Below are 14,086 nucleotides of genomic sequence, written 5' to 3'. Positions count from 1 at the left end.
GGTCTAAATTTCCGGAGCCCTCCACTACGGCGTCTCTCATAATCATATCGTGGTTTTGGGACGTTAAACCCCACAAATCAATCAATTTCCTACCGTTTCACAGCAGTACAGACACGGCATTCGCGTTTCGGGATGTCGAGCAGGCGTCATTATAGCTGCGGGGTCGGCGAGCGAGCATCTTCGTTCCGCTGCGTATTTGACGCCGGCGTTCCTCGACACTTCCTCCGAAACACCGCCGAAGAAAAGCGTCGGCGGGGCACGTTCTTCCACCCTCCTCGCCGTTTCGCTCGAGGGCGAGGGAAAAAGAGCGCGCTGCCGCTGAACGGTAATCGATTCGCAGGCGTCAGCGAGCCGCTGGCGCGACACGCGGTCGTCGCTGGCGAGCTTAGTTTGCCTTGGGACGACGTCGAAGTGCGTGCTGTGTCGTCGAAGCCGCGACCGTACACCAGCGTCCAGGCCGCCTGCTAGTGGACACGGCCCGGCGGGAGGAGGAAGCGTCCGGGCGATGCCGCCGCGAGGACTGCGGAGCGCACGCTGTCCGCAGCAGCCATGCCGCGGCTTCTGGCTCGGGCTGCTGCAGCCACGACGCATCGTTCCATCGCCGCGCCGAGGCTCGCCATTGACGACGGCGAGCTTCGATACGCCGCTCCACGGATGCGTTCCCGAGGCCTTTCGGCGCTGCGCCGTGCGCTTCCACCGCCCGATGAAGCGGTCGTTTGCCGTGCGCCCTGCGACGTGTTCGCTGTGATGGTATACGTGTGGCCGGCGGTGCTCGTACGTGCGTGAACGCCAGTTCTGCATTCATTCACTTTTTACGTTCGCAACTTCTGACGTCTGGCGCCACCAGGTTTCTTAGTTCCTGCAGCGTGGCTGCGTAGCCTCAAAGTCAGGCGTGGCCGATGCCGAGCCGACCAAAGCCCGCCGAGAAAAGCGGCTACGTTCTGGTGCTGCACGTTGTGCCACGTTTAGGAGAACTTCCAGTGCCGTACCTTCTTGCGGGCCTGCGTGCACGGTATCTCCGATGATCCCCCCTGGAGTACGCCCTGTTCCTCCTCATATATGCCGGTCTCGCTGCTTGCCTATAACGTGCAAAGCCTGCGGACTGCAGCCCCTGGCGCGCTTTGCCATCGGGTGTGAGAGAGGAAATGCGGGTGCGGTGTGCCTTTTGACGTCTTCCTCAAAGCATCGGCGGGTGATGAAAGCGCGGTGCCGTCGACAGAGAATACTGCAGACAGTGACTGCTCTTTCCTTTTGTAGTAGTCGCAACGCTGGACCTGTACTCGTCGAACCTGTGCGAATCCTGCATAGCTAATTCTGGCGTACATCTGAACAAAACGAGGGCCATTTTCGCACCTCGCTGCGCGTTGCAACGGAACGCCGGAAGGAACTCGTCGCAAACGGAACCCGGTGTCGTGTCGTTAAGTGAGACTCGTGCGGGCCTCGGCGTGAAGTAGTTGGAATTTGCATCGCGTACGGCAGTTCGCAGCAGAACTGCCATTTAAAAGGCCGAAGGCTCTTCGCACGTCCCGTTGCTCGGCGTAGTCGTCGGTCGACCGCAGTCGTGTGACCGGCGTGAAGCGCGTGGCACGCTTCCGAAGAGGCGCTCGTTCGAAGGTGCCGGACCGGTCTCGGGTTTGCATCTGGCCGCCGTTGTGTGCGATGTGTGCACGGGACGACTCCGGCCTCCCTAGACATGCTCAAGGGTCTCTTCAAGCGAAGACGTGCCCGGCCCGGACTGCAGGTAACGTGACCTTCGGCGTACGCCTCCTGCACTGGGTGCTTATCGTAGCAGACACTTCTTAAGGAGAAATCGCGCATGTCGTATATCGTAGAGGTTGGCTCTTAAAACGGCTCACAAGGGCAATGCACTGAAACCCGTTGGTATGAGCGTGTGACACGACTGTTTTCGGCTCGCTAGTGAACTTCATGTATGCGTTTAGGATAGCCGCGTTATCGCGTGGGCTGGTGAAAACGCTTGTAGATGGTTATTCGAATTGTTATAATTGGGAAATTTTCCATACCCATCTGTACCTTGTGGTGCGTCCAGGTCGGACGAGTAATTTGCTGGGAGAAAACCTTTAGCTGCATAATTGAATTAGCTCCAGAAGCCTTCCTTTTGTGGGTCAACTTAATTGTTGCATATTGTAAGCTAGCTACGCGACTACATAAATACGGACAACTCATCGTACATGTATTCTAAAAAAAGGCGATGCGCGGAATTCCCATGTTCACCTTCGTGCAACAGTGTTCTGGTTTCTGTTCTGCTTTCTGTTCTGCTTTCTGTTCTGCTTTCCGACGGAGCAATCGTGGGTCCATACTGCACTGATTTCTCGCTGCTGCCTGTGCACTCTTGTATACCGAACGTAGCGTGTAAGCGGTGCCTTTAGAAAGACGCAGCAGACGTAGTTCAACGACAATCGATAGTCGCACCATAGCGTGCGAACGAGCTCTGAATAACGGCGAGCTGGTTTGGCCGGCTGCAGTCTTGGCTCAAGGTTACCTCTGCCTACGCGCAACTTTACGGGCATCGTCCCGGTGAACTTGAGCAATTGTTGCGTGCGCTGCTTCTTTGACATTCTAGTCTGTTCGTAGCTTTTGGAATCGTTAGAGTGCGTTCGCACGAGGGCGCACATATGTATGCATAAGAAACACTAATCTGTACGAACACGCAAACTTGGGCGTAAAAAATGGAGATCTTCGCCGAGTTTTCTTTTTTCTTCATGAAGGAGTGTTGTATGTGGTTGATACTTGATGGAGGTAGTGAGCGGCTCTACATGTTCCATGCCACGTTTTTGGGGGGCCAGATGAAATAATTCACAAGAATCGCGATCATAGGCGTGCGTAGGTTCTTCCTTTGAGAGGCAGGGAGAGCGAAAAGTTATCTCCCCCCCCCCCCCCAGCGTTGGTCTAGTACCGAGGACAACACGGCTGAACAATATATGCCAAATTGAAATAGGAGATATGACATGCTTCTTACAATGCCTTTTGTGCCTACATTTCCGGAAGTAAAAATGGGAAGTAGACTGTTCTTAGAATGCAGTATCAGGAATGAGTGATCACCTCCCTTTTAAAGAACAGCAAGACAGGTCTGACTGAGTAAAATTATGGGACCCACCCCCTTACCCCCCCCCTTTTCCTTCCGCCTATCATGTGTGCGCCCATGGCCACGAAGAACCGGTTAAAAATTCGGGAGTGCTATAAAACGATATATGTATTTTTGCAGTTGGTATGGCTAATCAGTTCTACGCAAGCCCGCAAGAAAAAGAAATGTTCTTGTTGTAGGAAGCCGTTCTGGTTCGGGCATTCGATCCTAGGAACGCTTTTCCAGGGCGGTCGTCCTACAAGGGTGCGTCGTAGGTGATCGCGCTACGTTTTATCGCCTATCCTGTAGCACTGTTTTTAGGCGCGAAGCTCCTTAAGGCGTAGGCAAGTCCGGCGTTGTAGTAGTCACCGCTAGTACTCAAAGCGCAAACTAGATGGTGCTGCGGCGCTCGCTCCACTCCTATGCGTGATCTCGTGTGATTGGTGACCGCGTTCGCTCTTGGCGCACTTCCTCTTTCGCCGGCATTCTGTGTGCTTCGAGTATGAGCGACGAAGACAGGGGGGCGGTGTGGAGGGCTTGGAAAACGGCTGCAGTTTGTGCTCGCCGCCTTTGCATGATGATCGACTGGGCAAGATTTACGGAGGATTCACGGATTACCGATGTACCTCTGGAGCTTCGCCCACTCATTATCATTCACTCCGTGGATATGCTGTTATTTTTTTTTCATCCTCGCTCTGAACGAGTTTGCCCATCATGTGGAACGAGTTGTACATCATGTGGAGGCTCGTCTCACTCACCGACTGCTCATACATGCAGAGACGTTCGGAGAACATGGCTCGGTATCAGCTGGTACTCTCATAATTCACGGTGGTAATTGACTGCTTGCGAAACGTTGAGCAGATCAGCTGTGGGCAGCTGTGTACTCCAAGGTGACCAGCCAGAGCAGCGCGCCTCGCCACTACTTTCAGCGAACGACGAGGCGTCTTCTAAGTACGGGAACTCGCAGGACACGGACCGCCTTCCTCCAACAATGGCATCCATGCTCGCTTGGACCAGGTTCTCGGTGTAGGTTCTAAAGTGGTACTTCACTCTCGTCAGTGATTCACGGTGGCGATCCCGTGGAGTGCCCCAGAGCCTCGGCTTTATCGGAGACCGCAGCGACCATATGAAGCGGTCCTCGGGCCTGGTCGTCTCGGGAAGCACCGAAAACCAAGACCCTTCGTCGCCGGGCATGTGCGCGGCAGCTTCGGGCACCGCGTCTTCGGCAGAAGAAGAGTCGGAGTTGGCGTAATCCACCGCCAGCTTGTCTATCAGGGGCAGGAGGTCCTCAATGTCGTCTTCGTGAAGGGACGTGTGGGACCAGGAGTGTCGCCGACTGTAACCTGAGTCTGTTGATGCAGAAAGGACGCAACTGTGTGGCACGTCTGCGCAATTCCAACGTTGGCCGCGTCGAGAGTGCACATTCGCTGATAACTAATCTAATAGTGGTGCTAAAGGCAGTCCGCGCCTTTCTGAATGCCCTCTGCGTTTCCCATGAAACGTACTTAAGGCACACGATAGAACGATTTGCCTCCCTCCCTCCAACTCTTGTGGATCACAGAACCAGCCGACAATATTTTTGTGAAATAAGAAAGAATGCGATTGATTTAACTTCGCGAAAGTTTTTAAAAAAACTTCAAAAGAAAACACAATAAAACATGGAAAGCAGCGCAAACGTAATCACTCTTAATATACATGACATCGCTATGGAGAGCTCTGTAGATAGCGTATACATAAAGAAGCCTACATACGACGCATAACTGGAGAGCACAAAATATTCTTGGTAGTATTTACATGAATATTGGTTGGAAGATTTAAAAAAGAATTGCTTCATTGAAAGGTGTTACGGGAAACCTAAAGCAGGGAAAGAAATCTGTTCATTTACGAATCTGCGCTCCGCATTGTCCAAGATGGACGATAGCACGGAGGGCTTATAATATTTCCAGTTCTGCTGCCGTTGTCTTCGCCGTCGCGTGTCACGTAGCAATATAGATCGTTACACGATGCAAGTACACTTTGGGGGTCGATGGCTGCAGACAGACGTCGACACTCGAAGCTGCCATCATCTTCATTCCCGATTTTACTGTCCGCCGCGGTGAAACAGTGGTTAAGGTGCTCGGCTGTTGACTAGAAGGTCGCGGGTTCGACCCCGACCGCAGCGGTCACGTGGAGGCGAAGTGGTAGAGGCACCAGATGGTCGAAATTCCTGGCGATTTCCTTTACGGCGTCTCTCATTAACATGTCGTTTTGTGACTTAAAGCCGCAGATATTATTAAATCTGATTTTGTTATTTATGAAGAGAATTACACTCGTCACTTTCCCAATTACACAAAAAAGCACGCTGCGGTAATTGCACAATCATTCAGCGAGAACGATGCAATGTGCAATCTTTTTTTTTTTTTAATACACTTAGAAAGATGCAGACTGTAGCAAGCCGGTTATCCCGGACTGGTTAACTTCCCTGCATTTCTTTCTCTGCTATTTCTTCTTTTAGAAAGACATCTGTTATGTTGAGCTACAGTTAAGAGTGTCTGCAGTGCGTTCCTTTAGATTCCTTTGTTTTTGTTTTTTTGTGTTCTTAAATGTTTTCTGGTATTTCGATAGAATACAAGAGGAATGCATTTCGAAAGTTAGTGTAATATCGTACAAATTTTCCGTCTCTATACTTTCCCGAAACTGGCAAGTCGATTGAGGGAAAAAAAAAAAAACTATTTTATGAGGCGGTGTATTCAGCTACACGTGTGTGTGTGTAAGCCACATTCATTGATCGACGCTGAAGGAAGCGCCGAGTGCGTAACTTCTTCGGAGTAGGAGGAGGAGGAGAAAAACTTTATTCAACAGAGGAGTTTGCGAAGTCGCCTCGAGCCGAGCGCGTTCGTTTCTGCTTCGCCTTATTGCGCGTTTCCGAAGGCCGCCCGTTTATGTACGTAGTCTTCTCGCCAGCGTGCGGTGCTCGTTGGTCTCGTCGAAATGCGTCTTTCAGCTTTTGCACCGCAGTTTGTGCGAATTCCTGGCGTAAAGTTTCATTCCTTGCTTTCTTTCTGTCTCGATTCGTTCCTTGTCGAGACGATTTCTCTCTCCGCGAACGCCGCCGGCGAGAAAACGGTGGTTGCATGGACGCGCGCCCGACCACCGCCGCTGTTTATTGACGATCGGTTCTCCCATCGAGCTCGTTTAAACACGGAATCGTTTTTCGTACGGCAGATTCAGGGGCGCGCTGTGTAGCGACGTTCGCCCCCCCCCCCCCCTCGCTTTCACCACCTCTGTACCCTTTCCCGCGCAGTCGTACAGCAGGCCCTCGAGGGCCTCTGTGATGGTTCATGTAGCGGGCACCGTTTCTGCTCTTCTTGTTAATGCGTTTCCGGTGAACGCGCTCGCAAAAAAAAAAGGGGGGGGGGGAGCATACGACGGGAGCTTTTATTATCTCTATGTCGTTTCCTAGTCTGCGCCTTGCCGCCGATCGTCTTTGTCACTCTACGAAGCCAAGCCCGGCGCAGTTTTGCCGTTCGCGCTCGCCCATACACGCGCCGTTTGTCGCTTTGCTTTAAAAAAGATAGGTCGTTCTAACGCGGAGACGAAAGCGAAGTCAAGACACCGCAAACGCCCACTCACAACTGAACAGACTCACAGCGTCAGAAAAATAAGGTAGACGCCAAAACTTGCGTGTGCATTGCCCAGGCAAGAGGCTGTACCAGTCCGGCACGCGTGGTGGTTCATACGCGAGCGATAACTTTTCGTGCATTCGATTTCAAAGCAAATCTCTGAACAGGCGCGTTTTTTTGTTTGTTTACCTTTTACGTCACTGCGTGCCTTTTTAGTTCTTAATTGCCGTTTGTGGAGCCTTGACTTCTCTTGAATCCGTACTTACGCGCCGCCTTTTTTTTTTTGCATGAATGCCTATCAACGATCTCTGTCTCAGCTAGTTGTTCAAACTTTGTCTCTGTTTTTAATATGTTAGTGGGTGTGCCTGGTAACGGGGGGCGGGTGGGGGGGTTGCGAATAAGCATGACACAAAAAGGACGCGTAGGATTCGCAGAGGCGGCTACGGCGCTGCACTTTTTGTTTTATTGTTGACGATGGTGTCAATGCAACGAGGCTTTCTTTATCGTTACTTCGTCGAGAAGCTAGCGTTAATTTTAGTTACAGTACAAAAGAAATGCATTTTTCCATTATGAAGATTTCCTACTCACCCGACGATTTTTGGGTGACAGGCATATTTTCCTTCATGCACGAATAATGATGCACTGTCTATAGTGTACAAAATTCACACACGAAAATCGCAAGTCGCTCAATAGTGTTTTTTTTTTACATTCTAAGAAAGAAAATGAAGTAATGTGCTGTTTTGTGTCGGTTTCTGTAATTACTTGTAATTAGCATGAAAGTAGTTTTTTTTTTTCATTATTGTGCTGACAGCCGTGTTACATTTTGACATATAGAAAGAATGAAATCATGGGCTCCAAATGCGTATGCAATTTGTTTTCCGCTGCATTCACTTCGAGAAGAGAAAATTGATGCTTATCTCGTTTTTTGTGGAACACAGCACATCGAACGACCCGTAAAACATCGTAGTGCCTTCGACAAAGTGGTCGGATACAGTCATAAACAGCGCATTGTGTTTAGGTCAATAGATGTACGCTGTGCAGCAAGTTAAATTCGCCCAATCAGCAATGTCTCCGTCTCCGTTGGCCACAAGTCGAAGCTACCAGCATAAAAAAAAGAAAATTCACCCCGTATCTGCATGCAATCTGCAAAACTCGTCGAAAGACGATAGTGTGGAGAGAGCGAGCAAGACATTTATTTGATGTTCTGCGCAAGAAATTCGGTGAATGGTATTCTGGAGGCGCTGCGTTAGTGCCTCGGGCGTGCAGCGAGGCGAACGAGCGCATCAGGTCACGTCACACGTGAGACATAAGCGCCATCTGGCAGTTGTCTTAGAAGACAAAACGCGCGGCTCCGAGACGGGTGTGCGCGCCCACCTCAGAGGTGACAAGACGTAGAACGCAAGGCGATGGGTAGGTGCCACCACCGTTTCGTTTTTTAGCAAAGCGTTGGAAACACTCGCCTTTCCGTGCAAGCGTTGCATGGTCAGCGCATCGTGATAAACGCTACGGTCTTTAATATTACTTATGTATGCCTTTTCTAGTAAGAGACGCACATTCAGAAAAGATACGTGTTGTTATGATGCCCCAGACATGCGCAATAATTGCTTTTTAATTGACAATTGCACAAGCATGAACGCTCAACCTTGAGCAACATAGGTGGGCGCTGCGGTTGGGGGGGGGGGAGGTCGTTTCATGTACCCGATGCCGTTAAGAGTGTGCAAACAGACAAATGTACAGACAGACAGACCAAAATTTTTGCGTCGAAGGTTCCCAAGAAAGGCTACCGTCTTTAAAAAAAAAAGTCCGTACCCAAACGTAGCCGCCGCCGCTCAAGGGGAGCTACACGCCGCGAAGAGTTCCAGTGATTGTGCGCTCAAGTGCGTTTCATCGACTTCAGTAAAGAAAGATTGGTGGATCAGCAGTCCGCAATTAGGAACACGAGGAGAATGACAATACTGCTGTTGTACCGAGCAACCTTTATTTTTCAGTCGTCTCGCCTACGTTTTGGAGTTTCCGCCTAAGAGACGGCCATTAGCTTCGATAGATGACGATTAGCGTGGCACGACTCCCATCTTAAAAACACTGGAGGGCGCAGCAGTTGTTGAATCACGAAATCGAGTAGTGAAGTTATTTGCGTCTCCTCATTGCTTGCTTGTACGCAGTGTGCGTGAACTTCGGCGCTGTTCTGATTGGGCCGTTTATTTCGCTGTCCATTAGATGCATCTCGCGCTGACGAAGTATTGAGTACGTATAACTAAGCTGATACGATGAGCGAAGAAAGGGGGGTCCTCTCGGTGATTTTTGTACTAACATTTGTCTTCACCCAAGCTGCGTCATTCGGACAATTAGGGAAGCCTCATTTTCAACGATGTTCACCTGTTATTGAACGTCCGGATATTTTGTGATGGTTAAAGGCTGCGAGTGCGACGACCGTACAAGAGAACGAGGAATGATGGCGCGCTTGCGCTCAGCGGCCGTGACCGAGCCGTCGCGGCCGGGTCTCAGACTGGTAAACGCAAGTCTTTCTTGTGCCTCGGCATCTTCTATGAGGGGGTTTCTCGACCAGCCGGAGCCCAGAACACCGCGAGGCATGCTTAGTAGGGCACTTCGGCGTGTTAATCGTTCTATATTATAATGCCGAGCTTCCTGTAAAGCGTGCTCTGCCTGAGATACTGAGGCAATGAGGTAAAGCGTAGCTTCCGCAACGCGCTTCACGGCAGCGTTGCGGGTGTGCCGATCTGCTGCCTAATATGAGTTTGCGGTTGCGACTACAGGCATCGAATTTCGGTGTACGCTATGAAAGCATTGCAGGTCACGTATTGTTTCGGACAATTTGACATTGTCGAAATTAATCGGCACCTTTTGGATGCTGCCTATAAGCTACAAGTACAGCTTTGAGGTTCAGAACAGTGTGCTATGCTCCCTTTATATATATATATATATATATATATATATATATATATATATATATATATATATATATATATATATATATATATATATATATATGAAAATGTCGCCTGTAGCACAGGAAGCTTATACAGCCTGTTCAAGTGATTGGCTTGAAGACAGGCATTATGTTTGCGAGAAATATGAATGTTTAACCACCTAATCTGAAAATATTTTGTTAGTAAGTTTACATTGATCACTCTTATTTTAATAGCTTAGTTGCCGCACATCTCCATGGCTTTTCAGAAGGGACTTTAATGTCACCCTTCTGTCTCTGGTGTCTCACTTTTTTTATTTTACATTTTCCTACAAAGTTTACGTTGGCTAAAAGTGGCACGCATTTACTTCAACTATTTTATTGGACAACGCTCGAATTGAGCTTGTGTGCCCTAGTGGTAGTGAGATGTTCCCTCAAAGACAGCATTAAATCTCGTGTAATTCTTAGAATGACCCAAAAAATGGGGACACGATGCGACACAATCTTGCTGTCCTGTTTGGCTGTTACAGGGAGCTACAGGATAAGCAATATGTTAGTGACGTAGAAATATTGCGTGAATCAGTGGCTGATTTTATTTTTACTTTTGTGAGAAGCAGCAATGAATACTGGAATCTCAGAGGTATTTACAGAATACTACATCATCCTAAGAACCTCGCGTGATAATGCCAATTTACTTATTTTGTATTAAAATAGTAAGGGCTCCTGAAAAATACATGATCGTGCATTGCTGATACCTGTTTTGTGACCTGTAGTATACGCATAAGCCTTCAACTGTTGTTGATTATCATACCGTTGTATACATAAAGTGAGTGCAGTTATGCTTTAGTCCTGCATCAGAGGATGTTTGTGTGTTCATTACTAAGCTTCTATTTTTTATTTCTGGTTTGATGCTTCTGTGGCTTTATTTCTCTGGCAACTTATTTTTCTCGGTTGTATGTATGTGGGTCTACACTTTATTCATGTCTTTGTCCCATACACTTGCATGCAAGGAACACTGTGAACTGTTGATGAACCCTTTATTTTTCTTAATTTTAATTTTTCTCAATCTTTACGACACCGAACTGCTTTTGGGTGTGCGTGTATGACAGGCAATGGTTCTACCTTTGCACTATTGATTGTCTGCCTGCACAAACGTGCTGTTGTGCCGGTCAGCCCTGTGCATGTTGGCGCCTTGTGTCTTTTGCATTGCCTTTGGTGCTTCTACACCTTTTGTTCCCTCATACTTTGTAACTAGCTCTGTTGTAGTTATGAGATCACAAAGAAACACTGCTCCTGTTGCCTACTGATTGCCTGACTTGTGTTTAAATTCATTTTTTATTGGTTGCACCTATACTGTGACTTGACAAACAGGCCATTCCCAGCTTAAGCCATTCCTTGAAAAAATGATTGCTTGCATATTATTTCTTGCTGAAATTCAGGCTTTTTCATCAGTCATCTAACATGCACATTCTCGTGGACCTTGCTTACAGCAGCTTACATTTACTTAGCTTTGTTTACCTTTTAATACTCTTAAATTTAAAGATAAGTGATGCATGTGCTGCTGCTTCTATTACTGTTTCTTGACACTTAATTGCCACGAATTATTATTATGGTTATTGCTGTTTTTGCATTGTTTGCATCGGGTAGAATGCTAGACACTGAAAATTCGATTGGCATGGTCTAGCTATACGGTACATTCCAAATGTCTGTGGTCAACTTTTTTGAAAAACAAGCAGTAGAAAAAATGACACCCCTGTTTTGTTTAGCAACAAATTGCTTCAGTGAATGTCAGTGAAAGTGCAGTACATCTAGTTTATCCAGTTAGTCAGTTACTCTTTCCTGAGTAGCTCCTTAAATGTGACTGTTATGCAACAGGGGCCAGTCAGCAGTTCAATATTACTTAAGAAATACAGAAAATTTAAGGAGACATTGTATGTATTTTTGTTGCAATTGATATTTTTTGTAACACAAGGCAATGGTCAAAGGAACAGAGTCATTTTATGACAGGAGCTTCAGGATGAGTGCCTTGAAACTAGCTGTGGTGGCACTGCTACAATGCTTTTATTCCTTTAGCCCCATCAGACTTTACCAACATACCAACACAAGTGCTACATGTGTCTCACAGTAATAATTTAAAGGTCATTTAAATATTAAGTGGTTTTGTCATGTTCAATGACTTTGGTTGCCATACTGCAGTGAGTAGATTCCCCTAATGATGTCATTTTCATTGAATTCCAAAATTGGTTTTCTTACTTGAAACAATGCGTTACGTGAGATCCGATGCAACAGCATATCATTTATGCCAAAGTTCAGCACCCCTGCACCCTCCCTCAATGAATAAGTACCTTTTTTGAAGCAGGTTTGTGCTCTCAAGGTTAGCATGGTTACTTAAATATGAACATGACCTTATGAATTAATTAGCTCCTTGAGCAAATATCACATTTGTCAAGTCACCTCCCTACCTATATTATATTCTTTTTCTCTCTCTCTTGTCAAGTCACATTAACAGGTTCAGTAGGTGGTACCACCATTCGCTATTTAGAAAGTGCATTAGTGAAATTGAAGGAGCACTTTTGATTTTTATGGAATTCTACCTTTGCAAGTTTTTTAGATGATGTAGAAGAAAAATTAAATCAGTGAAACTAAAATTTCGCTGTTTATTGAGCAGGACTCAGAAATTTAGAGCAATTTTTGTTTCTTCTTTCAGATTATAAATGTGTGCAGATGTCAGGCCTTCAGTGTCTCTTTTGAAAGAAACGTAGCCTTTACCTTGAGTGTAAAGGCACACAGAAAGTTTTTTTAGACAATACAGAATTTTTAATAAAAATTCTAAGACAACCAGGCCTCTGTCATCTTCACACATGAATTCGATCTCATTGCACAAAAACTTGGTTGAAAATGCCGGGCACAATCAGTTTTAGTTTCACCCTTGAAGCTTGAGTATGAATATTTTGAACTATTAACAACTTTTGTGATTTCAAAAAAATGAGTAAGTCATAAATGATCATACACTACAACTTTGTAATATAAACAAGTGCACTTAGATCACTATATAAAATGCTAATGTTTGTATTCCAATGTCATTTTAGTTGTGGCAAAGCATTTCCATTTTGATATGCAGTATGTGAGCAAGTATGTGGCAGGAGCGGCGTGATTGTCATAAGATTTTTATTAAGAATCTGTATTATCTTAAAAAATGCCATGTATGTATGATTAAAAAAAAATTATAACTGAAATTGTACATAATTCCTTTCTTTTAAACAAAATGTGTACAGTAAGCTTTTTTTTTTTCACGGCTTTAGTAGGACGCATGCTTGTCTAAACGGTGTTACGAAGTTAAAAATTGTTCAATAGGGAAGATAAAGGTCCATTTGCACTTCATTAAATATAGGAGAAACAAAAAATTGTCATTAAGGTGCTGGCCAAGATTCTCAGACACGAGCATGTCATTCACTTTTGTTTTCATGTGCACTGGCCTTCATTTTTAACCCATTTTGTCTAATGTTGCACTTGTTTAACTTTCACGACTTGGATAATTTTGCCTATTCCTTGATTGCAGCTTCGAAACAGACCTTGGCAATCTTGCCAGGTTTGTTTTGCGTATGGTAATAGACGTATCATGAACTAACCTTCACTCCCTGCCCCTTTTGTTTCACCTCAATTAAGTTCATACCTTAAACCATTCTAGCATGTGTGCTTTCTGGCTTACTTTTCTATTTCCACGCCCTCACATCCCATCCTAAACCCCTCTCTATCACTTGCTGACCTCAACCGTCATTTCTTGACTCGGTGCCTCCCAAAACTTTTCTTTGCATGCCTTCACGTTGGTTGGTGCAGCCGTTCTGTAATGCCCAAGTATACGCCTCTGGTAAGCTGTCATCATCATCAAGTCACCAGGAATCCCTGCTCAGTTCTTTACTCCTTCTTTTTCTTTCATCAAGCAACCACACTGTGCTGAGTTCTTTAATTATGCTAGTAACTGTAAAACCTTCTGCTTTCTAATGCAGTCATCTCTTTCGATGAGTTTGCTTGGAGTAACATAGGTACTCAATTACTCTAGGCAAAAAGTTTATCATATACTGAGTAGGAATTTGTTTAGTGGTAAATGCTACATCTTTGTCAGTGGCAAGAGGGCAGTGTACTTGAGCGGACGTCCCACCTCTCAGCTATACAAAAACAGCCTACCAGGCTTCGGCTCATTTCGCGTACAGCATGGTTTTAGAGCTCTGCCTTTCTGCCGATGTGTTTTCCTGTCACCTTACCAGTTGTATTTGCAAATGCTTTAGGAGGAGTAGAGAACGTTGACATCTTTGCTGGACATATAGCAATTAAGTTTCACCATGTTGATCATGCTGTTGGAGTGCTAAGGGGTGGGGTGGGAGGGGTAGCAAAGGCGAATTTGTCTAGGGCAGACACAATTGTCAGGAGCAGGTTTCACTAGCACATGCCGAGACTGTAGGAAAAGGGGCGAAAATA

The 14,086-nt window shown here is 46.4% G+C and overlaps 1 protein-coding gene across 4 annotated transcripts in view; it reads left to right on the top strand.

Moving 5' to 3' along the window:
• LOC119186619 (voltage-dependent L-type calcium channel subunit beta-1) overlaps nt 1-14,086 on the top strand; it is a 106,408-nt gene that overhangs the window by 53,284 nt on the left and 39,038 nt on the right. The window contains exon 3 of one of the 4 annotated variants that reach the window (XM_075893430.1): nt 13,448-13,478. The exons of 2 other annotated variants lie outside the window; for them this stretch is intronic. In XM_075893430.1, coding sequence (XP_075749545.1) covers nt 13,458-13,478 — 21 coding nt within the window. In that variant the 5' untranslated portion in view covers nt 13,448-13,457. Of the gene's footprint in view, nt 1-1,278; nt 1,742-13,447; nt 13,479-14,086 lie in introns of those variants that run through there. One more of the 4 variants, XM_075893420.1, reaches the window with a different exon arrangement.

This window comes from Rhipicephalus microplus, chromosome 1 (assembly GCF_043290135.1).
Source record: "Rhipicephalus microplus isolate Deutch F79 chromosome 1, USDA_Rmic, whole genome shotgun sequence".
In the NCBI taxonomy this organism is placed as follows: Eukaryota; Metazoa; Arthropoda; class Arachnida; order Ixodida; family Ixodidae; genus Rhipicephalus; species Rhipicephalus microplus.
Note: the sequence above shows the minus strand (reverse complement) of the source record. Positions and strands in the feature narration are given on the sequence as shown.